The 26,772-nt window shown below is 44.1% G+C and overlaps 1 protein-coding gene across 1 annotated transcript in view; it reads left to right on the top strand.

Annotated features, from left to right (window-relative positions):
* Positions 1–26,772, top strand: part of TNS3 (tensin 3) — a 361,185-nt gene that overhangs the window by 214,343 nt on the left and 120,070 nt on the right. The window contains exons 9-15 of the mRNA XM_054991056.1: positions 2,867–2,917; positions 4,498–4,620; positions 7,499–7,563; positions 9,460–9,543; positions 17,070–17,182; positions 20,200–20,260; positions 21,176–21,251. Of these exons, the coding sequence (XP_054847031.1) occupies positions 2,867–2,917; positions 4,498–4,620; positions 7,499–7,563; positions 9,460–9,543; positions 17,070–17,182; positions 20,200–20,260; positions 21,176–21,251 (573 nt within the window). The remainder of the gene's footprint in view (positions 1–2,866; positions 2,918–4,497; positions 4,621–7,498; positions 7,564–9,459; positions 9,544–17,069; positions 17,183–20,199; positions 20,261–21,175; positions 21,252–26,772) is intronic.

A 26,772-nucleotide genomic window follows, 5' to 3' on the forward strand; every position in this document is an offset into this window, starting at 1 on the left:
GCTTGATGTTTTTTTTAACCACGTGTGATGGTTATGTCAGTCAATCTTTATTACGGTCATAGACCACACAATAATAGCATACAACCCAGTCATGGTAAGTCATATTATTTACAAATCTATTCACTAAAATTTCAGGGTACAGAGTCTTAAATATTTAAAACCTTAAAACCTGAGTGCCTAAGACCAAATTATTAAATATTAAAATCCTTAACTTTATAAAATATTTAAATATTTCCCCCTGTAAAATACTTCCTAATCCGTATGGCTTGCACAGCAAAATTTGCCACCTTTAATGTAATTTCATGGTCCTTATCGGCTAAAAGCTTATCTAGATAGAATCTGTCATTTCTACCTGGGAACCGATTACAAATTGGAGTTATGAAGATTGCCCTAATATTTTGATAAAGCTCACACTCGAAGAGTACGTGTCCCCTAGTTTCTATCTTTCCAGCCCCACATATACATACTCTTTTCTCGAGTGGTTGTTTTGCATATCTGCCCTCCATGACCGCTGATGGTAACGTGTCCATTCTGAGGAGGGTAACTGCTCTTCTATAATCTGCTTTATTGATGGTTATGTGCACAGGCATACTGGAAAAAATAATAGCGGGTTATCTGAAAACAAGATGAGACCCAATAAGATATATTGGTTAATAAAGGTATGGGATGTAGTTAGATTGGGAAGGTTTACAGTATTAAAAATGGGAGTGAGGAAAGTCAAGAGTTGGGAAATATACTGGGTTATGCAGTATATTATACCTATGTTATGTTATGGAGAAAATGAGATATGTAAATAATTGCAGGTCTTTTTTTCAGCCGGAATGCGGTGGAATGGCATTGTAGCACCTCTTGTTTGGTCCCCCTGCCCACTGATCTACAGACAGAGATCAGTTCCCCTGGAGGACTAATTGCTTATTAATCCCCTTTGGTGTGCTCCGTAAAGATTCGGAGCACACTGACAAACTTCCTGCCCTGCTGATAGTTCCCATCTGACAGCTGAAGCCGAGGGTTAAAACATTTCCCCATGCTCCCAGTTGAAGTTTAAAGCACCCGTTTTGCTTCCCCGGGCTTCAGCTGGGAGAGGGGAATTCCCCCCCCCAGCTGAAGTTTAAAGCCCCTTTTGCTTTCCCGGGCTTCAGCTGGAAGGGAGGAATCCACCCTCCCAGCTGAAGTTTGGGGCTTCTCCAGACTTCAGCTGGGAGGAGGGAATTCCTTCAACTGGGAGGGGCTGTGCCATCCCAACTCCTTCAACTCCTTCAACTGAGAGAGGCTGCGCCCTGCGCGATGATGTCACTTCCCAGAAGTGACATCATTGCACAATCCCAGGAGTGCACTGCGCTCTGCCCTGAAAAAAGCCCTGAATAACTGATAAATGGAAGTAAAGTATTATGTAATTAAGGCTGGTGCCATATCATTGGAAAGAAGACATTTACATGGGGGAGGGGAGAGAAATAATTTATTTATTATATATAAATAATATATAATATTAATTTATTGCAATGTTATATAAATTATTGCAATGCTGTCTGTTTCACATTAGATAAAGTAAAATAAAAAGAGGAAAAATGCAAAAAGGCCAATAACAACTTGTGTAATGGGGGGGGAGGGGGAGCCTGTAGCCTTTTGCACATTTTATAGAATGAGTCATAGGTTAAAGCAGATGGGGAAGGGGAGAAGGAAAGAGAACCTGGACAGATCCAGATAAGTAAAACATTTTAATTTCAAATAAGTTTTACAGTGCAATCCTATGTTTGCCCCTTCTAGCGAAATCATTAGGATCAAATTTCTTTTACAAAGACAAATCTAACACTCATCATAAAATAATTCTTTTGTACTTTGCTAAAATCATGGGAAGAATAATTTTGCAATAGTACAAATGCCAAGCTTATATCTGGTTTATCATCTGTACATAGAAAACCCTTGGCTTCACCCTCTCGCAAATCTGTAAAACACACACACACAGAGAAAGAGAGAGAGTGTGTGTATGTGTGTATTCTGGAGCAGATTCATACCCCAGGCCAAATTCCAACGTATCTAAGGGTCGAAGAGTTCCCACAGAAACAAAAACGCCACTGGGTTTCACCGTACCCAAACATCTAGAACGTGAAAACTCATTTGTCTCCTGAGATGAAATGTGCACTTTGCATATTACCACCAGTTTTGTTCTCTTAATTTTTTTCCCAATTTGAAATAATTTTAAAGCAAAATATCTAAAATTACTAATTGCCCTGGTAGTCTCTAGATTAGACTGTTGCAATGCACTGCTGTTAAAGAATGTCTGGAGACTACAGTTTGTACAGAAATGTTGTCCAAAACAGGGATGTTATTGCTCCAGTCTTGTTCCCTATGGACTGGCTTCCAGTCTGTTTCCATGGCCAAATCAAGGTGCTGCTATTGACCTTCGAAGTCCTGAATAGCCTGGGACCTGCATGCCTGAAGGACTGCCTGCTTCCATGTGAATCTACTCAACCGCTATAATTATCTTCAGGCCCCTGCCTCAGGTGCCCCTGTCATCTGGGGTTAGATGGGTGGCAACCCAAGAAAGAGCCTTCTCGGTTGTGGCACCAAAACCATGAAAATCCTCCCCAGGGAAATTTATCGATCCCTCTTGATAATTGTCTACCAGACTTTTTTTTGTTTTGCATGGCGTACCATTACTGATCCTCTGTCTTGTTTGTTATTAACTGCTGGTTTTGTATCTCTATACTGTTTTTTAAAGTTTATTTTTAATGTCTTTTAATTGTTGTTTGCCACCTTGAGGCCGTTAATTGAGCAGAAGGGTGAGAAACGTTTCTCTGACTGTTGTGAAATGTGTTAAATGTGATGCTTAAAGCACTCTTGTGTTCCCTCTCTTTTTCTGGAACAGGTGTTAAATCTCTCAGAGAAAAGATTTGACCTTGCCAAACTTAACCCAAAGGTATTGTACTGCTTCACTGTTCAGAGTCAACGTTTCATAAACTTTGAAAATAAAAAAGAGAGAAATGTAGAAGTCTGCTCTTCACCAGGCCCTGCAAAATGGGGATACTTGTGTTGTTTATAATGGTAACCCCTGGAGCCTAGAGAGGACTGGGCTGGTGAGAACCAGACTGTACAATATCGAGAATGGCCTGGTTGATTGTAATGTGCTCTGCCCAGTGGCAGCACATGGCACTGACTGCAGGATGGAAATCTGAGAGTCTCTCTATGGGAGACATCTGACACATAAAGAACATGGGTTGGGAGATGCAATATTTAAAAGACAGAGCTGGTGGCAGGGCAGAGGCTTTGCTATATGCTGGAGCTGTGTGAAGGGGCTGTGAAATGCCCGAAGGGAAACTTCAGCCCATTATAACCTCTTCAGGTCCAAGCCCGGCTCTGGAAGGCAGCTCCAGCCCATTTCCATTCCTCGCTGCCCTCTGGTTGAGATCCCACACAGTTTTAGACTGGAGAGGTGAAATTGACAGAGCCTTCGGGGAGGCGATGATGAAATTAACAACCCCTCTGAGGAGCGATCTTCGCCAGCTCTGTCTTTTTAAACTACGCTTCCCAGCTAACATGGCGTCTTCCTACACTTGACAAACACATGCCAAGGCATCTCGTGTAGAGAGACTCTCAGTAGAATGTCTTTGGTGCTCTCCTTTCCTCCTAGGAAAAACAGAATCCATCTTGTCATTTTATTAGTGATGCTGTTGTTTGTATTAAGACTCAGAAAGTTTTCTCATGGAGACTTTTAAAAATTTTTATTTATTTATTAGTGCAAAATGAAAAAAAAAATTAAAAAGCCCAGAAAACCAATGCTGGTTACAAAAACGCTATTAGCAAATCTATACATAGGCTTCTATAAAAGTTTTCCAAATATCTAAAAATAAGTCCATACACAGTTGCTGTCTATATGTGATACATTTTTCTCAGCTTATATACGGGGAGGGGCAACCTCCCCCGCGGACTGCTCCGAGCCGGTTTTTCCCGCCGAAATGGTCACGTGTTAGTAGTGGTCGCCCCCTCTTTCCCTCAGTTGGTTTTTCGCCGCCGTGAGGAACGGATGTTCTTAGAGTGGGCTTGTGTGTTAGTTAGCATTTGTGGAGTTAAAACGTTTACAGTTTAAAGTTTTTTATAGTTAACGTAGTTATAGTAATAGTAGCTGTAGTAGTTATAGTTAGTGTTCTTCATACTTCGTGATACCCGTCCGGTGGAATCAATCAAGTTAAGTAATAGCATTAGGGCAACGTAGAAAATATCCCTCCGTAATTATATGAATCCTGATTTTGTCCAATTAACTGAATAACAGATCACAGAAAGGAGCAACTTGTAGCTCTTCTGTTCCATTTGCATATTCCGTGGAGACCCCCATTTGGGCATGAGATGGAGTGGCTTTTTGCGGGTATGGAAGTTGGCACTCAAAGGAGGAACCTTAAGAAACTCTTAGTATGTGTGTAGCCTTCTGCCTCCGAGCTTCAGTTGTAGTCAGAACCCTGTCTTTAATACACATATTTGCAACATGGTTCTCTTTTACTCCAGATAATGGATGTGGGCTGGCCCGACCTTCATGCTCCACCGCTGAACATGCTATGCACGATCTGCAAGGCCATGGAATCCTGGCTGAACAGCAATTCTCAACATGTGGTAGTGATCCATTGCCGAGTAAGTGAGTTCTGCTTGAGTGTCCTCTTTTGTTGCTGTTGATAGGTTATAATGAGAAACCATCCTTTTCAATTGTGAGTGGGCAACGCAGGAAATTCACAACTGCCTCTTCCCCGCACCCCCAGTGGCCCCTGCTCCAGGCCCAGAAGATGGCAAAAAGTCTCCAGGATCCCTGGCAAAACTGGACTGGAGAAAATTGCTTCCTGACTAGACAAGGGCATGAACAGAAAAAAAAATGAACATGATGTTCGTTGTTCGTTGCCATCCACGAACAGGGACTCATGAACAACCACGAACATGGCCCTGTTCATGAACATGTTCATGGTTGGCTGTTTGTGGGGGCCAGCAGGCTCTCCTCCAGCTATCATCCAAGTCAAGATCCCTACTGCACCACTCCCAGAAACCTGACCTGAGCAGGCAGCAGGAAAGCTACCAATAATAAATAATAGCTTGGCCCCAGAGCCTGGCAGCAGCCCTGGAACTTGAAGGGGTAGATCCCTATCCCACCACAAACAAAGAAAATTCAAGCTCCAATGCACTCTCTCTATCAAAATGCCAACAGCAACTGTGTCTCCTCTGTCTGCAAAGTCAGAGCTGGGAGCCCCCCTCCCCCCCTGCTCTTTGCTCCCTTGTTGTAACAAATTTGGAGCTCCACACTTGAAAGGAAGACCTGCCTATCAAGCTAAATTGGGCTTAGATTGGGGTTTCCAGGGCAACAGCAGGAGTTCAGAGAGAGTTCAGACAATCCCTGCCTACATTGCCAAGGGAATTGATTGCAGGTGCCAGACTGTTTGGCCTGATGAACAGCAAGATGAACAGCAATGAATGTGGCTTGCAACAACCACCTATTCATTTAGAATGGGGCCTCACGAACAGCTTGTTCATGAACAGCAGATTGGGCTGTTTGTGGCTTTCCCCCCTTCGTACTGCTGTTCATGCCCATCTCTATTCCTGACCTCAAAGTGGTGATCAGCATTATCCTGGTCCGACCTTCGGGGGCAATGGAAAACAACTCCACACCATCCTCTATATGACAACCCTTCAAGTACTTGAAGGTGGTTATCATATTACCTCTCAGTCATCTCCTCTCCAGGCTAAACATACCAAACTTCTTCAACCTTTCCTCATAGGACTTGGTCTCCAGACCTCTCACCATCTTCATTGCCCTCCCCTGGACACATTCCAGCTTGTCTATATCCCTTTTAAAACTGTGTGCCCAAAACTGAACACAATACTGTAGGTGAGGTCTAAGCAGAGCAGAGTAGAACGATACCACCACGTCATGTGATGTGGGCACTATCCTTCTGTTGATACAGCCTACAATTGCATTTGCCTTTTTAGCTACCACATCACATTGCTGGCTCATGTTCAGTGTATGGTCTACTAAGACCCCTAGATCCTTTTTGCACATACCACTGCCAAGACGTGTCTCCCCCATCCTATAATCATGTGTTTCATTTTTCCTACCTAAATGCAGAACTTTACATTTATCTTTGTTGAAATTCATTTTACTTGTTTTAGCCCAGTTTTCCAGCCTGTCAAGATCATCCTGTATCCTGATTCCTGACTCTGTCTTCGACCGTATTTGCTTCCCCCCCAATTTAGTATCATCTGCAAATTTCATAAGCATTCCCTCTATTTCTTCATCCAAATCATTTATAAAAATGTTGAACAAAACAGGTCCCAGGACCATTCCCTGTGGCACTCCACTTGTCACTCTTCTCCAAGAGAATGAGAAACCATGAACAAAACACTCTTTGGGTGCGATCAATCAACCAGTTACAGTAATAGGATCCAAACCACATTTTACCAACTTGTCAATTATCCCCGCCATGCTAATTGAGGTCCTTTAATTGAGGAGGCTAGGATTAAACTCAAGTCATTGTACATGCAAAATTATGAGCTCTTCTACTAATTATGGCGTCTTCACTAGATTGTTTTTCTAAAAATTAGGTATAATATTGAAGAAAAGTAAAGTTTGAATATTATTTGAAGGGCTTTTTTTCAGCTGGAACAGGGTGGAACGGAGTTCTGGAACCTCTTGAAAATGGTCACATGGCTGGTGGCCCCGCCCCCTGATCTCCAGACAGAGGGGAGTTTAGATTGCCCTCCGCGCCGCGAGGGCAATCTCAACTCCCCTCTGTCTGGAGATCAGGGGGCGGGGCCACCAGCCATGTGACCTTTTTCTCTGAGGGCAACCCCCTGAGTTCCACCACCTCTTTTCCCAGAAAAAAAGCCCTGATTATTTGTAACAGCCAATCATTAACCTCTAAATGAAAGATTCCCCTCACCTTTTCCTTATATAAATAGGTCAACAGGCTGTTGTTTGTTTAATTGGCACCACAAGCTTCCCACCACAGTGTTGCTTAATGTGTTTTCTTCATAGTTTTGATACAAGTTGTGGCTAGTAGGAATTATCTATTGGTAATTTGTACTGATTGCGTGTCATGCATTTAATAAGGTTTTGAAACATTGTGAAAATGCTCATTAAATGCAGCTACCGCCATAAATCATAGGCATCGGAATATAACGTCTAATAATACCAGTTGCAAATAGAAGTGCTTTCCAGAATATGTGTTTTTATAGCACATCGTGCCAGAAATTACAAAATTGCCTAGGCATGTCTTAAAACGGTCAAAGAAAGAAAAACACATACAGGATGCAACTGAAACTGAGTTGAGTTTTATTCCCCCCCCCCGCCCCCACTTTGCTGTATTAGCTTTGTTTTGATTTACCATATGTAATAAAAATGCGTTATGCAATTATAAAGAATTGGGAAAGCGCTACTGAGTCTTGAAGTTTTAACCTGTCTTTTGGAGTAAGAGTTAAATAACAGAGTATGATATCGCTGCATCTTTTTGATTTATTTTTTTTACAGGGTGGAAAAGGTAGAATTGGAGTAGTGATATCATCATACATGCATTTCACAAATGTTTCTGCAAGGTAAAGAAAAGCCACACATGGTGCTTGTATATATTTCAAGTCTGAGGGCCTGATTGCTTTGTTACTTCCAACCCAGGGAAGTTTTAACTAAGAAGCCTGTGCAGCCTGTGCAGAATAGAAGGCAGCTGTTAAAGAAGGATGGAAAAAAGATGTCATCGTTCCGATCATATAGCTGGAACATATCTTTCTAAGGGCCAAACTAGAGGTTAGGCTAAATGTCCAGTTACGTCCTTCCCTCATCCCCTCTGTTTCCTTATCTTAGCTCTAACTGACCGGTTCAGGAAAACAAGAGATGTTCCAATGTCAAAACATGAGGTCCATTCTTATAGCTGGCATGGGAGGAGGAAGAGGAGGAGCTTATTTGGTAGTCGCCGTTTTGGTTGCAACTACACGTCTCATTTCGGCTGCAACCGCATGTTTTGTTTTAGCCTGAAGTTACCAATGTATGGCCCTAATTGATTTTATGTATGGCGTAATGCTGGTATGTGGGTTCTGTGTCTATCACCTTTTAGTATGACCAACAGGGCTTTCTTTCTGGGAAAAGAGGTGGTGGAACTCAGTGGTAGAAATCAGGACCGCACAATGATGTCACTTTAGGTCAGCTGGAACAAGGGAGGAGTTTTTTAAAGTTTAAATCTCCCTCGGCGAAAATGGTCACATGGCTGGTGGCCCCACCCCCTGATCTCCAGACAGAGGGGAGTTTAGATTGCCCTCCACACAGCAGCACGGAGGGCAATCTAAACTCTCCTCTGTCTGGAGATCAGGGGGTGGAGCCACCAGCCATGTGACCATTTTCAAGAGGTGCCAGAACTCTGTTCCACCACGTTCCTGCTGAAAAAAGCCCTGCTCACCAAGAAATATAATCCATGGTGAGGCTGTATAGACAAAGTGGAAGAATTAGGCAGATAGAATTGAGCTAAATTTTTGATCATTTCAGTTCTATGTGACAAATTAATGTAGATTGTACCGCATATATTTGTAACAAAGAGAGAATAATCCAAAGTATGTCTACTCAGAATCCTAGTTAGGTCTATTCAGTGGTGCTTACTCCCAGGAAATTGTATTTAGGATTACACTGAGAATCACTGGTGTTCCCAGAAAGAAAGCAACGAGGCTAAGGAAGATACCATGTTCAACCCAATTCAGGTTGTTACTTCCATGGGTGGAGTGGAGGGTAGCTGTGGGTGCATGCCTGAATCTCGGACTGGGAAGGACAATTATCTGGAATGTAATGCCTAAACAGGTTCCTCTTGAGAGACATTTGTTAAAATAACAGCACTTAAGACAAATCACATGCCAAGGAAGAGTACTTTAGGCTGCCAAACAGTCATTTTGAAAAATGAGTTTAGGTCTATGCAGCAGAAAATATCTGTGGAAGGGGCCTATTTTTCTTCAAACTGCCTCTGAAACATGAAGAACTTTATCCTTCTCCGTTAGAAACAGAGCTCTTTCCTGGAGTTTAATTATTATTGAATTCCAGGCAAATGTCAACAGGCTGGAATGTTTCAGTACAGAGAGAGAACGGTTCTCTTGTTAAAGACTTACTGAATTGAGGGGGGGAGGGGTTGTTATATGACCAATGTTATTTGGATCAGAACTCTTTAATTTTAAGCCATCTTCAAGTTGCATCCATAGGCAGTTAATTGATAAAATGGATGTCCCCTACTAGAGCTGTAAATCACAGTGCAATCCCAACCAGAATTACACACTTCGAAACCCACTGAAGTCAGTGGGCTTAGATTGGATAAAAGGTGTCACTCTGTTTAGAATTGCACCGTGACATCATCAGCCAGTTGACACACCATCATCTTCTGTTTCTTGCCGTGTGTCACATTGTAATAATCTGCATTTCTAAGATTCCTCTCTAAATAGATTCCTCCCTCTTTCCCTTACCAGTGCGGATCAAGCCCTAGACAGGTTCGCTATGAAGAAATTCTTTGATGATAAAGTTTCTGCCTTAATGCAGCCATCTCAGAAAAGGTATTTTAATTTTCATTTAGTTTAATCTATTTCCCTTCATCACATCTGGAAGGCAGTTGTCTGAGTTTCTTCCTCTGCTAGCTCTCCTTTACCTTCCTTCCTTTCTTGTCTTCCTATATCTTTTTTTTTCAGGGTTCACATGGAGCAACTGAATCAGTAATGTGAATATGAGCTTTTATAAACAGTATTTTGTTGTATGCCCTGTCAGAATGTGGAATGTTAAGTAACAAGATTGTGTCAGCTTGATGCTGCTTAAACTAACCATCTTTGTCAGATGTGTGTCTTTGGGAGACTCATTTAACAGAGATGCCTTCCTCCTGAAATTCAACTATTACAGTAAGCAAAAAGTTAAATGTGTGTTATTACCGATATGGCCCTATGAGTATTTTTAAAGTAACAGCAGTCAATGCAGTTGCTTCCATAAATATCATAATACTAGAAACAATGCCCGTTGTGTGAAAAAATACAACGAGCTCTAGAAAACTGTTTGGTGTGCCCCCTCCCGGGGGCAAGCAGGTGCTTTGCAGCAGCCTGGAGGTCATAGCAAGAGGGCGCTGAGAGGAGGCACAGGGAGGAGAGCTTAGGCTGTTGATTCAGCAGGCACCCTCCCAGCAACAAGCAGCAGCTTCACAGTGGCCTCAAGGCCAGAGTTATTGGTGATGCACCTGCATGAGGATAAAAATCAGGGCTTTTTCAGATGGAATGCGGTGGAATGGAATTCCGGCACCTCTTAAAAATGGTCACATGGCTGGTGGCCCCGCCCCCTGATCTCCAGACAGAGGGGAGTTTAGATTGCCCTCTGCACCACTCGGCGGTGCGGAGGGCAATCTAAACTCCCCTCTGTCTGGAGATCAGGGGGTGGGGCCACCGGCCATGTGACCAGTTTCTCCGAGGGCAACCCACTAAGTTCCACCACCTCTTTTCCCAGAAAAAAAGCCCTGATAAAAAGTGAGTCATCGCCAATATGGCTTGCCTTTTATATAATAGGATCTTGTTCAATTCTGAATGAAGAAATCATCCATCCATCCTGTAATCTTACAGTGTAAATCCTAAACAGAGTCATAGCCTTCTAAATGAACTGGTCTTCACCAGGTCAGTGGAGCTTACATGGATATAACTCTGCTTAGGATTTTATGGTTAGCGACATGAGCTTTACCTATTGCTGGAACTCGGAACTGAAGTAGCCTGCCTGCCTATTTATAAACCACCATATTTGTCAAAATAGATAAGATATTTGCATGTTTTTTCAGCCTCCGAAGTTCCTTCTCTGCAATATGGAATGCTGTCTTAATTTACCTCCAGTATTGAAGCCAGAATCCAGGCCAGTTTCTGCAAAAAACGTGGTCAATATCTCCTTCAGAGGTTGTCATGATTTAGAACTTCAGTATACAAGCAGGACTTGGTGTGATATGAGTTGAAAAAATTCCTCAATTTAGAATTAGCGTGCGGGCTTTGAAGTTCCAGAATTGAAAGAGAAGCAGGATTGACCAACTGACTTGTACTTATAATGAAAGTGTCTACAGGGGGATGAAAAAGGAAGAAGTCGGTCCGATGGCTTGATTTGGTCACTCTAGTTACTCATCCTTTTTACTGGCCAGCATGAAACAATGTTCGCACTTGTTTAAAAAGAGAGGGCTTGCTAGCAATTGAGAAAACAATACCGCGTAGAAATCAGGTTGGATGATTAGACCTGTTTCTCTGTCTCTGGATAAAAACTTTCCCAGTAAGCTGCTCTGTTTCTCTGGAGACTTACACAGCTGGCTACACAGTGGAAAAATAACGACACATTTCCCTGAGGCTCTTACGTTTTAATAAATATTTAGCTTGGAGAGCTCCGTTCCCATTCAGCTGTCTGTCTACACATAAGTGCAGCTTTATTAAAAAGGGCTGTGTGGTCGCTTGTAAACATTGCCTCTTGGGGCACAGATGAACAACGCCGTGGGAGCAAAAGGAATGAAGATGAGATGGGTTGTGTGTAGTATAAACAGGGCTGATTTCTAACAGCCTTTCCCTTCTGCAGGCAAGCAGCCATGAGAACCAGAAGCCCTCTGGATAGGTTTGACAGCCTGTGCTGCAAGACAGTTTGGGCAGCCGTATGGTGCAGGATATAGGAGAACCAGCCTGTTTAATGTGTGATTTGCTCACTCAAGGGTCCTTCTTCCATCCTCTTAGGCCTGAAATGGGACAAACCATCCCCCATTTCCCCTCAGGAAAAAATGAATGAGAGAAGGAAGTTCTCTTGAATAGACATGGGAACAAATGGGGAAAAAAACCCAAACAACCTGTTCGTTGTTCGTTGCCATCTACGAACAACGAACAACGAACAACGAACAGTAACAAACATGACCCTGTTCACAAACATGTTCGTTGTTTGTTGTTTGTGGCCCTTTAAAGATCCCTTTCAACTATCAGCTGGCAGGTGGCTGGGGGGATAGTTGAAAGGGCCCTTTCCTGCCACGTGCAAGAGGCAAGGCCGTTTAACCACCCCACAAACTGACCTTCCTAATGTCCAATACCCACCAAATTTGCAGGGGACATTGTCCTCACTGTCCTCCGAAGACCCCCCAAGTTTCAGAGAGATTGCACCCTGGGAAAGGCATAATGCATGGGTCCCCCCCTTTGTTGTCATTTTCTCTTCACAGTGGCAAAAATGGGACTCTCTGCTGGAAGCTACTTTGCAGGATTACAAACTGACCTTCCTAATGTCCAATACCCACCAAATTTGCAGGGAACATAGTCCTCACTGTCCTCCGAAGACCCCCTAAGTTTCAGAGAGATTGCACCCTGGAAAAGGCATAATTGATGCCCCCCCTTGGTGTCATTTTCTCTTCACAGTGGCAAAAACGGGACTGCCTGTTGGAAGGCAGCTACTTTGAGGGGTTACAAACTGACCTTCCCAATGTTCAATACCCACCAAATTTTCAGGGGACATAGGCCAGCACAATTACAATACTCTACCATGTACAGCTTGAACATCTGCTCGGGGCTAGTGATTCATCATCTATATATATAAATACAAGTGTCCTGACTGACTCATCAGTGCCCAGCCCAAACCCCTGGACCTTGAAACATGAAATTTGGGGAGAACATTCCTTTCATGATGTAAAGACTCACTAGGAAGGGATTTTAAGAAATTCGTCCCCCTAAGGGAGTAAAAAGGGGTAAAATGCATTTTCACATAGGGATACAGTTTCCCTGTGTGGCTGGCAGGCTGCTCCCCCCCCCACTGCCATCTGCCAACTCAGCCACTCTTCATTTGCACATGTGGCCTGATTGGTCATCACCTCAACATTCTAAACAGTATGCAGTTGCTGTTGGGAGTCATTGAATGTGTCCTGAGGTAAAAATACACCTCTCAGTCTTCCCCTCTAGGGTTGCCAATCTTCCTGTGGGGCCTGGCTTTCCTGTGTGGCTGGCAGGCTTTTGCCTGCTCACCCCCCCCCCCCGGATTGGTCAGCTGTGGAACTTTGTGTTCGGAGATAAAAATCAGGTAAAGGAAATTGCAGACAGTTGAAGAAAGACAGTACAAGACTCCTGAATAGGGATTTTATATAAAAGTCAATATGGCAGCTGAGTTTTTAAATGTCCATGGGGAGATGATGCACAACCTTTCTAGGGGCAATTTCAATGCGAACCTCTCACATGATCCTACTGAAGTGCCCACCACCCCACCCCTCCCTCAGTCCAACTCCCCCTCACACCTCTCGCAGCCAAGAAGCCTTCTGGCAGACGTTGTGCAAGATACACCAACACTAAAAGGAGGAAGCAACTTAGAGATGCGACAAAGAAATATGCACATCCTACTCCTGCAGTGTACTGAGCTGCAGTGGCCAAGTACCAGCAAGATTACCCCGAGGTGCACAGCGCAGCAGAGTCTCTCTATGAGCAAAGCAATCCTGGAAGACAAATAGAGAGGCACTCACTTCCATGGAAGGTCAAGGCTCACTCAGGCATGGCAGATGATCCTTCGCTACCTTCAAGCTGCCTCTTAACCTCATCCATGCAGAAACACCCCTGTTCAGCATCTCAAAACCAAGCAACATGGCCCAAGTGCTGTGGAACTGTAAGCTCATTGTTTGGGATGAGAGCACCATGGCGCATAAGGGGTGTTTTGAGGCACTGAGCATAACCCTCAAAGATGTCAGGGGCAATGAGAGAGTGATGGGGGGAGTCACCGTGCTGCTGGCTGGAGACTTCTGGCAGACTCTGCCAGTAGTCCCAAGGGGAACTTGAGCTGATGAGGTTACCGTGTGTGTCAAGGCGTCGTCTCTGTGGCCCCTCATCAGAAAACTCTCACTAAGAAAGAACATGAGGGTCCACTTGAGCGGTGAGGGGTCTGCTGGGGAATTCTCTGAACTCCTACTAAAAATAGGAGACAGGGAATATCCCGAGTCCAAGGGAAAGGTGACCATCCCTGCAGACCTGGGCACAGTAGTGATGACCCCAGCAGACCTAACAGCCATGATGTACCCTGATATCATCACTATCACAGAGAAGTCCATGGACTGGCTGTGCAAGCGTGCCATTGTGACCCCCAAGAATGGCAAGGCTGCCATCATTAATGAAACACAACTCCCTCGAAGGGGCAGAAATGGAGTACAGATCTGGGGATTCAGTGGGGCAAATGGATGATGTGGTCCACTACCCCGTGGAGTTCCTCAACATGCTCACCCTCCTGGCTTCCCAGCCCACGAGCTTCTCCTCAAAGTGGGGGCTCCAATGATGCTGCTCTGGAACCTCAACCCACCCAAACTCTGCAATGGCACCAGACTACGAGTGAAAGCCCTCCACAGGAACATCATCAAGGCTGCATTGTTCACCAGCAGTGCTCGGGGGGGGGGGGAGTTAGTGTTCATACCACGCATACCATTCATACCATCAGATAAACTCTTTGAGTTCAAGAGACTGCAGGTCCCCCTCAAGGTCTGCTTTGCTATGACGATCAACAAGTCCCAGGGGCAGACACTGAAGGTGGCAAGAATTGACTTGAGGGAGGACTGCTTCTCACATGGGCAGTTCTACTTGGCTTGCTTCAGAGTGAGCTCACCCAGCAGCCTGGTGATCCTAGCACTTGAGGGGGAAACTACCAATGTGGTCTACAAAGAGATTCCTCAGTAGAAAAAAAACGGTTGTACATATTTTCCGCTTTATTTCTTGCTCTACAATCTTTTCCTTTTAAAAATCTCTTTAATAAACGTTACATTTTGAAATTCACTTCATCAGTTTTCAACACTTTTGTGAGCTTCACAAAAGTGTTTGAATCAAGTGAAGCATGTTGATTTCAAAAACCGATGAAGCTATTATATTACAAAACCAACTCTACCCCCCCCAAACCAAAAAATGTTACATAGCCTTAAATATTATAACCAGATTTAAAGTAGTTAAATACCATAGTGAAGCTAGTCTATATATAGAAAGACAAGTGTCCTGACTGGCTCATCATTGCTCAGCCCAAACCCCAAATCTAGAAACATGAAATTTGGGGAGAACATTCCTTTCATGATGTAAACACCCACTAAGAAGGGATTTTAAGAAATTCGCCGCCTAAGGGGGTAAAAAGAGGTCAAATGTGTTTTCCCAAGGGGATACAGCTTCCTTGTGTGGCTGGCAGGCCACTGCCTGCCTGCACCCCTGCCCACTGCCAGCCACTCTTCCCTGATTTGACCAGCCTTTCAAGGTAATTTGCATATGCAGGCTGATTGGGGCTCACAACGTTCCACACCTCATCATCCCCCCCCCCCCGAGACAGTTGGAACACAGAGGTCAGGGGGTGGTGCCGAGCAGCGCAGAGGGCAATCAAAACTCCCCTCTGTCTGGATGTTAGAGGGCGGGGCCACCGGCCATGTGACCATTTTTAAGAGGTGCCGGAACTCCATTCCACTGTGTTCCCGCTGAAAAAAAGCCCTGGTCTCAATGGAGTATAAAACATTTCTTTTTAGTGAAAGTATGAACTGTCACTTAATATTTCCACATACTTAAACAAGAGACCAAATCATATTGGATCTCTGTGATAATATAACCGGGAATGTTCCATGTTCAAAAGAAACACGTTCTTGCTTGGTTGATGTCCCTTTTATCTTTCTTAAAAACACAAAGACTCTGTCCTTTGTCAAACGTTAATGTTTGTCACCTTCTTTGCATGTCCTACCAAATGTTTGTGTACTCTTCCCCACCACCCGGGATGTTTGCCAGCTCTTAGGAGGATTCACTGGCAACCCACATTATATTCAGTTCAGTCCAAAGGTTTGAAAGTCAAATATAAAAAGCTCTGTCTCAGACTAAAGGGGTATTGAAAAGGTCACTTAATCACAACACTGCATATGGTACGGGGCCAAAATTTGGTTTCCTATAAATCTCAGCTTTCAAGTTTCTAGCTCTTAGGGCTAGAAAGGCATACTTGAAAATGTTTGCTGAAATCTCTAGCATTTCCAGCACTTGGAGGAAGGAGTTGCAGCTTCATTCTTCTATCCCTATCTCTAAGACCAGGAAAATTCAAATATTGTCTGCAAAATGGTAAAAATTAAGCAAAATAAGAAACTCATCTAAATTTGCTTGTTGGATAATTTTTTTGAAAGCAACTATCATCCAAGGAGCTCAGGGCAGCCTACACTGTCTCTCTTCCCCACACTCTTGTGCAGTAGTTGACGCTTAATGTGTAGAATTGGCCTGAGGTCAACTAGGCAGAGCAGAGATTTGAACCTGGATCATCTAGATCTTAAATCCTTATTAGCCATTATGCTGCACTGGCTCTGTTTTTCTTTTCTGTTCCACGAATATCCAAGGTAGGTGTTATTGCCAGGTTTCTGCTGGTGCAGAATTTGCAAAGGTGTGAAACTTAATATATTTCTTTTATTATAGAATACATTCTTCCTGTAAAATGGCAGGCATTCAGTGCAGACCTTCAGTTGGCTGTAGGATTCGACCTAGATTTAGGCCGCCTTCACACATGCAGTATGGGAGTCATTCTTTTTCATGTCGTAATACAAACAGCTGCAGGATCATATGTATGAGCAGTGAGGATAAAACAGTCTGCCTTTGTCTCCACTCCCCCCCCCTCCCAGTAGCATCTTCCACCCTGAAAGAGTGCCAGTTGCATGGGAAAACCCTTGCAATTCGTCCTATCTGCACATTCACACTGTTTATGTTCTTAGACTTGCAATCTAAAATTGCTCCTTGAGGAGCTGGATGAGGAGGTCTTTATGTGTACCACTGTATTGAACTAGGAGAGCCTGCCTAGCCTTTTAAAGTAGATCTACATCAATCCACTTTCTTTTCAAGGCTGGTAGTCAAAGCACAGCCTTATCACAGTACGGTTGACTTACTACCAGTACGGACAGTGTGATTATGGATGAAATACATTGTTTTCACAGCTTAGAATGGGGGGGGGGATGTGCGTCTGTTCTTTGTCCTCTGTTCAAAAATATAGGACAAGGTTATGTACCCCAATTTCTCCCATTTTAAACAGATTTTTTTCTAAACTGGCACATATTGTTGTGTTTACCTATGATGACTGTCTTTTGTTTTAGGTATGTGCAGTTTTTGAGTGGCCTTCTCTCTGGATCGGTAAAAATGAACACAACTCCTCTCTTCCTGCACTACGTCATCTTGCATGGAATCCCAAGCTTTGATGCTGGCGGAGGTGCGTTTGTTTGATTGCCGTCATCCTTATTCCTAGCTCTTTATGCAACTTGGTTCAGGGCCAATAGCTCTTCAGATAGGCCATGATCCCACATCAGTATCAGGGCCAAGCTACAAGTGACGAATGACTCAGGTTGGACACTTGTCAGCTTCCGTCAAGTTTTGATGGGAAATGTAGGTGTCCTGGTCTCGCAGCTTCGCTCTCTGACTGCTGTCCAATGGACTTTTCAGCTGTCACTTGTCCAACATTCCGCCAAGCTGCCTACATTCCCCATCAAAACTTGAGGGAAGCTGACAAGTGTCCAACCTGTGTCATTCGTCACTTGTAGTTTGGCCCTCAATCTCTTAACCTCTTGAGGTCAAAGGTTGAAATCTTTCCCTTGTCTTTGGTTCCCCTACCTCTGGCATGGATGCTGTTCTTGCTCCAGCTGCCACATCCCAGCAGTTTCCAATCAGCCACTTCCTTGCTCCTCTTCTACTAACCACTGGGGAATGATCTCCAGGCTGCCACCAACATCTTAGAGCGGCTAGTAAGACTTCGCCACTGTGGCACCATCTTCTGTAGAACATACGGGGTAGTGTGGGAGAATGGATATAGGGGAATTCTTACTGGTTACTGGCCTCCTTTCTCTAACCAATGGCCAAAGGGCAATCACTTCCTGGTTGGTACAATTCAAATTCACTAGGGGAAAAGTATCCCTTTCCCTCCCAAATGGAGCCTGGTAAAATGGGAGTTTCTCAATTCCTAGTACAAAGAAACAAAACACTATAATAGTTCCAAGAACAATATAGCAACTGTCTTTTCATCAACCTAAGGAATGAGAGAAGAGACAGTGTGGCCACATGTACCTATGAGAGCTGCCAGAGCCAAACAGGTATATTTCTCTCTGGCTACCTTGAAGAACTGAAATTATGGTCAGTTATTTTTTTTCCATTGAGAGTATCCTGACATACATTTATTTATATTTATTTATATTTCAATTTATATACCGCCCATCCCCAGGGGCTCTGGGCGGTGAACAGTTAAAATTGATAAAAACAAGAACTAAAATCAATATACAAACAATAAAACAAATTAACAAAGTGCAGTGGTGGGGAGAACCCTCCCCCACCCCAAAGGTGGGAGGCCGACATGGCACCGCCCCCTTCAATCACCGAATGTCTGGCGGAACAGCTCTGTCTTACAGGCCCGGCGGAACGATAATATGTCCCGCTGGGCCCGGGTTTCCATTGACAGAGCGTTCCACCAGGCTGGGGCCAGGACTGAAAAGGCCCTGGCCCTGGTTGAAGCGAGTCGGGCTTCCTTAGGGCTGGGGACCACAAGTAAATATTTATTCGCTGATCGAAGCGATCTCCGGGGAACGTACAGGAAGAGGCGGTCTCAAAGATATGCCAGTCCCAACCCGCTCAGGGCTTTAAAGGTAAGAACCAACACTTTGAACCTGATTTGGAATTCAACCGGAAGCCAGTGCAGCTGGCGCAGGACAGGTGTGATGTGTGACTGGTAAGGTATACCAGTCAGGACCTGTGCCACCGCATTCTGGACCAGTTGTAGTTTCCGGATCGGCCCCAGGGGTAGCCCAGCGTAGAGTGAGTTACAGTAATCTAGCCTGGAGGTGACCGTTGCATGGATCACTGTAGCCAGGTCCTGGGGCGTCAGGTAGGGGGCAAGTTGCCTGATCTGACGAAGATGGAAAAATGCAGACTTGGCAACTGCCGTGACCTGGGCCTCCATCAATAGGGAGGCATCCAGGAGCACACCCAGACTCTTTACCACTGGCAAAGTTGCCAGTGGTGTCCCATCCAGGGCAGGGAGCTGGATCCCAACATCTGGCAGCTCCCATCCCAGCTGCAGGACCTCCATCTTCACTGGGTTCAATTTCAGCCTGCTTTGTTTCAACCATGCGGTCACAGCCTCCAAAGCTCTGGCCAGATTGTCTGGGGCCGTGTCTGGCCGGCCGTCCATCAACAGAAAAAGTTGGGTGTCATCTGCGTATTGATGACAACCCAGCCCAAACCTCCGCACCAACTGGGTGAGGGGGCGCATATAGATGTTAAATAACATCGGGGAGAGTATCGCCCCTTGGGGAACCCCGCACACCAAAGGGTGACGGGGCAATAGATCTCCCCCGAGTGCCACCCTCTGTCCCCGACCCTGGAGAAAGGAGACCAGCCACTGTAAGGCTGTCCCCCTAATCCTCACGTCGGCAAGGCAGCTGGCCAACAAATCATAGTCAACCGTGTCAAACGCTGCTGTGAGATCAAGTAACACAAGCAGCGCTGACCCGCCTCGATCCAGATGCCTGCGAAGGTCATCTGTGAGGGCAACCAAGGCTGTCTCTGTCCCATGGCCAGGACGGAAGCCAGACTGGAATGGGTCCAGGACTAGAGCATCATTCAGGAATTCCTGCAGTTGTACCACCACCGCCCGCTCAATCACCTTGCCCAGGAACGGGAGGTTCGACACTGGGCGGTAACTGGACGGGTTGGTGGGGTCCAAAGATGTTTTTTTCAGGAGGGGCCACACTACCGCCTCCTTTAATGCTCCTGGAAAAACCCCAGAGCTCAGGAAGATGTTAACAATGGCCTCCAAATGGTCCCGTAGCCCCTCCGAGCTGGCCTTCACCAGCCAGGATGGGCAGGGGTCCAGAGGACAGGTGGTTGGCCTCATCCCCTGCAGGATCCTATCAACATTGTCCAGAGCAGCCTGAAATGGTCTAATACGGACCCAGAAGACGGCCAAGGGGTCTCCAGTTCCCTTACTGTATCAACAGTGAGTGGCAGGCCACGGCGAAGGGACAAGATTTTACCCGCAAAATAGCTTGCAAAAGCCTTGCAGCCAATAGTTGAATTAAGAATTTGGTGGTCTCCCTGAGAGAGGGAGACCAAGGACCGAACTGTTCGAAATAATTGAGCCGGGCGTGAGCTAGCGGACGCAATGGAAGCAGCAAAGAAACATAAAACTTCATTTACAGTATTTTTTGCAAAGTTTATATATTGTTCAACTTTGTTTTTCAGTTTGTCGGCCATTTCTGAAGTTGTACCAAGCCATGCAACCAGTTTATACATCAGGAGTATAGTAAGTAATAACCACCCACACTCCCATATGTGTTTATTGGCCAATAAAAAAATAATCTTGTTCTGTCCCTCCCAGGAGTGTTGTATTTTAGATTGTAGGTTGCTGATTATGGTTTGAATCCTCTCCCATGTCTAAATATGCCATGAGTGTTGTAAAGAGGAATAGGCTAATGTCCTAATGTCCTAGTTTTTCTCTGTGCAGAGATCTATTTTGTTTCTGTGATGGATAATTATTAAATGTATGGTCTCTACTAGAGATGGGCACGAACTGAAAAAATGTTGGTTCATTGTGGTTCATGGTTTATAACGTTTCATGAATCACGAACCAGCATGAAATTGCCTGGTTCGCGAACCAGTTTGTTTGGTTCGTGAAAACTTCACTTTTGGGTCAGCAAAAGGTGTGAAGAGAGTCCATCCCCCTGGTGCCTTGGAAACTGATTGAGTGGCACCAGGCTGTCTGCACTGATGAGACAAAATACTAATCAAATGAACTGGGCTAAAAACCATAGCGGTTTGTCAAAAACGAGCCTCTACGAACCGCTGGTTCATGAACCACAAACAAGCCCGGTTCATGATGAACTTTGGTTCGTATTTCGGTCCATGCCAGTCTCTAGTCTCTACCTCTGTATGCACACTTGGGGTGCTACAGCCTGGTGAAGTGGGGGACTGTGCCATATGATCATGTTGTGACTCTGTACGGCTGCTTTCACACATGTTGGATTATGTACTTTCAGTGCACTCTAGCGATATTTTGCAAATGATTGTTAAACGGCATTGAAAATGCATTATCTAACGTGTGAAAGCAGGCCATGTCATCAGTAAGCTGTTAGGACTTCTGGGAGTCAAAATGACATGTCATTTTAAGATCTTAAAGGATAACTATTCTCATAATTGATTTCCCCGTTTGTTGTTTAAGTAGTGTGGGCCCAGAGAACCAAAGCAGAGTCTGCATTGCAATTGAACCAGCCCAGCTTCTAAAGGGAGATATTATGGTAAGTTTTTTGTGAATTTTGTTTATTTGTGAGTGCCCTGATTTCCTCCCAAATAGAGACACAAAATGGCTTCCAACATCATTCTCCCGTCTTCCATTTTATCCTCCCAACAACAACTCAATGAAGTAGGTTGGGTTGTGTGTGTGTGACTGGCCCATGTTCACCCAGCAAGCTTCTGTGGCGGAGAGGGTTCAGCCTCAGTTTCCCAGATCCTAGTCTATCATTCTATCTGTTACACCATGCTGGTTCTCAGTTCTTAGGGCCAAGCTGCAAGTGATGAATGACACTTGAACGGCAAGCGGATGGAGTGGCGAGCAAGTGGAGGGCAAGTGAACAGGGAGGAATATACTTGCTGTTCAAGTGTCATTCATCACTTGTAGTTTGGCCCTGAGATAGCTTTTAAGAAAGGATTAGGTAAATTCATGGAGGATGGATACATCCAAAGCTCTTAGCCTCAGTAATGTTCCTATAACAAGGCAGAATGCTTGTTGTGCTCAGATGCTGGGAATGTTTCTTGTCCTTCCTACTAACCTCCAGAGGCATCTTTCTGGCCATTGCTGGAAGCAGAATCTTGATCTGATCCTGCATATATTTCTTGTTCTCAAGCTCTTAAAAAATTCACAACGGTGAACCTCTTTTATGATTATGATTGTTTATTTAGGCTGTGTGTAATCCCATTGTCCAACTTTATCCCCACGGTAATATAGCTTGTGCTATATTACAGTGTAAATATTCTTCAGAATATATGCAGAGTTCAGCTGCATTTTTAGCAAAACACATGGTTGTTAGATCCATTCGTCTCTTGTAGTTTGGCCCTGAGATTACTTCATTGCCGTATCCAGATAGCTTAATTTAAAATAAATCCATGATTCTAAAATATATCTTGTACTCCTTATTGGAAACAAAAACAAAAGCCACAGAAACACTTGGGAATATTACTTAGTACTTAAGTTATTTTTAATAAACTCAGAGGTTTTTATCCCAAAGATGAGCCATCACTACTTAAATCCCTGGATGGTTGGTTAAGAATGTCCTTAAGACATTCAGTGCTGGGGTTGCCTGGCCTACATATCTGTGGGATATAAGTTAATTCAGGGGTGGTTCATGCATGCATCTATGTCATTTGCTTCCTTGGTTACGAAACAGAGGGATAGGTGAACTGACTGCACTGAAAAACATTGAATTAGAGGAAGTGTAAAAACTTGCCTCTGTTGTTTGATCTGTAATGGTTCATTCACACATGCAAAGACATATTCTAGCATTCCTTTCGTTGCTTTAGTGTTATTTCAGATCCAAGGTGGTGTTCTTACTCATAACTCTACCAAAGGGTGAAACCAAGGAGTAACTCTCAATACTACTATTCATAAAACTCCCGGTACTGGATTTTTGAACCATACAACGAATACGATTTTTTGTATTTTATATTTTAAATTTTAAAGGTGCTTCAGTGCTATAAGTGCATCAAGAAAACAATCATACACCCTAATCAATAACAATCAATAAATACAATAAATACATATATATATATATATATATATATATATATATATATATATATATATATATATATATATATATATATACAGATACAAGTATATAAACTGATATATCTTGCTGATGGAATAGCTTCTGGGTGTTTCTCAAGGATTAATTGTTTGCCCTTGAAAAAGCACTAATGTGCGAAACAGACGTGGCTAATAGTCTGTAGGGCGTGGACGTCTGTTTGAAGAAGGAAAACAGCATATACAGAACGGTTATGTGAAGATCCGTCCTGCACTTTGCACTTTACTTTGGCATCACCTACCTCCTCTTTTCCAAGGAAGGGTTATACATCAGTTGTGGACCTAAGAGACTGTTTTCCTTGTGCTTTTGTGACATGAGGAAATGGCTTGAGGGGGGAGCATTCTGAGGCCATTTGGGCTCGCTTTTATTTTTTAACAGCTATTTACTTTTTAACTACTATATGGGTGCGGAAACCCGTGTTGGAGCCAAGGAACCCAGACTCAACTCTTTAAAAATCCTGCACGTCTAGCTTGGCCCTCAGTCAGGGGTTCAGGACCTCCATGTGGTTCTTTGATGTGCCACCTGTGGCTCTTTTGAGCATTGCTTCCCAATGTGGCCCCTGTGCCCATGTTTCAGGAAAGGGGGCAAGGTCCTTGCCTAGTTGAGACGTGTGGTTGGCAGGTGGTTCCTACCTTGAAAAGGGACGGAGCAGGTAAGCTGTGAGCCTCCCTGCAGCGCAAGCTTCGTGCCAGGGATGGAGATAAACAGGGCTGTCTGGGTTGATGGCAATTGTGCGTATGGCTCTCCACGAGCTGCAGAGGGAGCACCAGCGTTGCTGTAGTGTTTTGCTCTTTTTGTTTCTTCATTTTGTTTAAATTGTGTTTTTGCGGATGGTGGAAAGGCAGGCTGAGAATACCTCCGCATCTGGGTTGCATCTAGGGTTGCCAGCTCCAAGTTGGGAAATTCCTGGAGATCTGAGGGGTGAAACCTGGAAAAATCTGGAGAAAGTGCGGTTTGGGGAGGGAAAGGACCTTGGCATGGCAAAATTCCATAGAGCCCCCCCCCCAAAGTAGCCATTTTCTCCAGGTGAACTGATCTCTGTGGCCTGGAGACCAGTTGTAATTCCAGTAATTCTTCAGCCACTACCTGGAGGCTGGCAACCCTAGTTGCATCTTTGTTGCAGTCCTTCCAGATTATTCTTGGGCAAAGCGTGTTTCTCTGCAAAGCCGCCTCTCCTGAGCCGAAGCCACCCATTTTGGCACTTACTGAAAGGGCTATTGATTCGTTGGCACAGATATCGCTCTTGGTGCAGCTACCCTGCAGCTGGCAAAATCTGTGAACTGGCTGATGGCCCTGCTTCTAGGAAATTATTGCCCGCTGGCGATCCTCAAGGGCATTTTATGCAAGAGACAGCCGGCATAATAGCAATCTTTTAATCATTCTCTTTGTATTATGTTTAGGAAAATTCCGTTACATGAGCATTCTGATAAAAGATTATCAGTAGGGCTCTGTGCGTGTGTGTGTGCGTGCGCGTGTGTGGGCATGCACGTGCATGTGCTGCAGTTCATTGGAGCAGAAGCAGCCACAAAAGGGCAGAATGTGGCATTAAGTATAGAAAGGAGATTCCTGAGAATCTCTGCTTGTATATTTTTAATAGCCTGTATTTACTGCTTCATCTACGTGCAGAAATCTCCCAGCTCAAACGTGGTTGAGTGAACTTTCTAGGAGCGAGGGCACAAATTTTCCTTGCCCTTTAGAAGTCTTTGGCCCTCCTGATGACTAGCAAAATGGAAGGGAATTGTGCAACAGATCAAGCGTTCCAGCAAACAAGGCAAAATAAGATGGAAAAGTTTTGCTCACCTCTCATAAATCGATGCAGCTTGAAAGCTTAACATTGCTGGATAAAGAGTTTTTATTTTGTTGAGTGCCGAATCCGTGCAGCCCGGTGTATTGGGGTGCAAATGTTGTGGTTAGGAACGAGAGCTATGAGCAATTTGATTGCAACGCATGATATTCCCAGTTCATGTTTTGGCTCTGCAATTTAACTGACTGGGTGGTTGGAGCAAGGAAGAATTTGGGAGTCCGTGTGATATCCTCTGTGGCGTGTGTTTTCATAACCAGTGCTAGCAGGAATGAGGAGCGCCTTTCTGCCAACGCACTGGAGAGTCTGCATGCCACCACAGCACATTCTTGGCACAGCTTCTGCTAGCAAATTAAAACCCTTCTTGCAATGATAGTGATGTGCAGCCGGTGGCAAGCAGCTTCCATGTGGGGATTTGCAGAGTGCTGTCGTAGGCCTTGCACCTCAGAACTGCCTGCCCACCAAGCAAATGGGCCCATCTTGCAGGACCATTGTCAGTCTTGCTCAACTAATTGTGCGAAGAGCTTCCATCCCTTAGGAAGAGTGGTTAGAGAGAACTGTGGCAGTTTGAGAATTTTTAAAGAAAAATAAGGACAAGAGAGAGAGAGAGGGGATCTTACCATATAGGGGAAATGCAATTATAATCTAAGCTAGTATAAGGGTTAGGGGAATTTTCTTTCAGAGTATATGAATAAGAGTATAGTTAAATGAATATATTAATGGGGTATACTATATATACTACAAATGATATATAATGTTAGTGGATCAGGTTGTATATTACATAATGACTATGTAATATGGTGTTGTGTGCTGTGCCACATTGGTGGCATGGCACACAGTAGGGGTTTTATAATACATATTATATTGATAGTAGTATATTTGATAGAATATATGTTTAAAAGAAATAGAATATGTTTAAACTAAGATTTTGGTTATATATTATGCTATATCATACTGGTCTGCTATATTGAGGGTTATAAGATGTATACTATATTGATAGTATAATTGATAGATGTATACTATATTGATAGTATATTTGATATATATGATAGAATATCTGGAAAAAAATTAGAATGTGCTTAGAGTAAGGGATTTCATTAAGTAATAAGAGGGGTTAAGGGTTGGAAAGCTGTTGGAAGTCGATAGGGAGGGGGGAGGAAAAGTGTGGGGGATAGGGTTAATTAGATATTAAGTGATTGTATGTATTAAATTTGAATGGTATACTCACCAATAAAAATTTTTATAACAAAAAAAAAGGAAGAGTGGTTAGAGGACCGCACCCAAAGAGTGGTGGTCAATGGCGTTTCATCAGATTGGAGGGAGGTGTCCAGTGGGGTGCTGCAGGGCTCGGTTTTGGGCCCTGTACTTTTCAATATTTTTATCAATGATCTGGATGAAGGAGTGGAAGGGCTGCTCATTAAATTTGCTGATGATACCAAATTGGGAGGAGTAGCAAACACCCAAGAAGATAGAATTAAAATTCAACAAGACCTGAATACTCTGGAGAAGTGGGCAGCTGTGAATAGGATGCAATTCAACAAAGACAAGTGCACAGTATTACATCTGGGCCACAAAAATGGGAAGCACAAATACTGGATGGGGGATACACTTCTGGGCAGTAGTATATGTGAAAGGGATCTTGGGGTAAGAGTGGACTGTAAACTGAATATGAGCAGTCAGTGTGATGCGGTGGCAAAAAAGGCTAATTCAATCTTGGGTTGTATCAAAGGGGCCATAGCATCGAAATCACAGGAGGTCATAGCACCTCTCTATACTGCCTTGGTCAGGCCACAGCTGGAGTATTGTATGCAGTTCTGGAGGCCTCACTTCAAAAAGGATGTGGACAAAATCGAGAGGGTGCAGAGGAGAGTGACAAGAATGATCAGGGGTCTGGAGACTGAGCCCTACGAAGAAAGGCTGAGGGCCTTGGGAATGTTTAGTTTGGAGAAGAGGAGGTTGAGGGGGGACATGATTGCTCTCTTTAAATATTTGAAAGGCTGTCATTTGGAGGAGGGCAAGGAGCTGTTCCAGTTGGCAGCAGAGGGTAGGACCCGAAGCAATAGGCTTAAATTACATGCACAAAGGTACTGGCTGGATATTAGGAAAACCTTTTTTGGGGTCAGAGTAGTTCAAAAGTGGAATCAGCTGCCTAGGGAG

Source organism: Eublepharis macularius, chromosome 11 (assembly GCF_028583425.1).
Source record: "Eublepharis macularius isolate TG4126 chromosome 11, MPM_Emac_v1.0, whole genome shotgun sequence".
Lineage (NCBI taxonomy): Eukaryota > Metazoa > Chordata > Lepidosauria > Squamata > Eublepharidae > Eublepharis > Eublepharis macularius.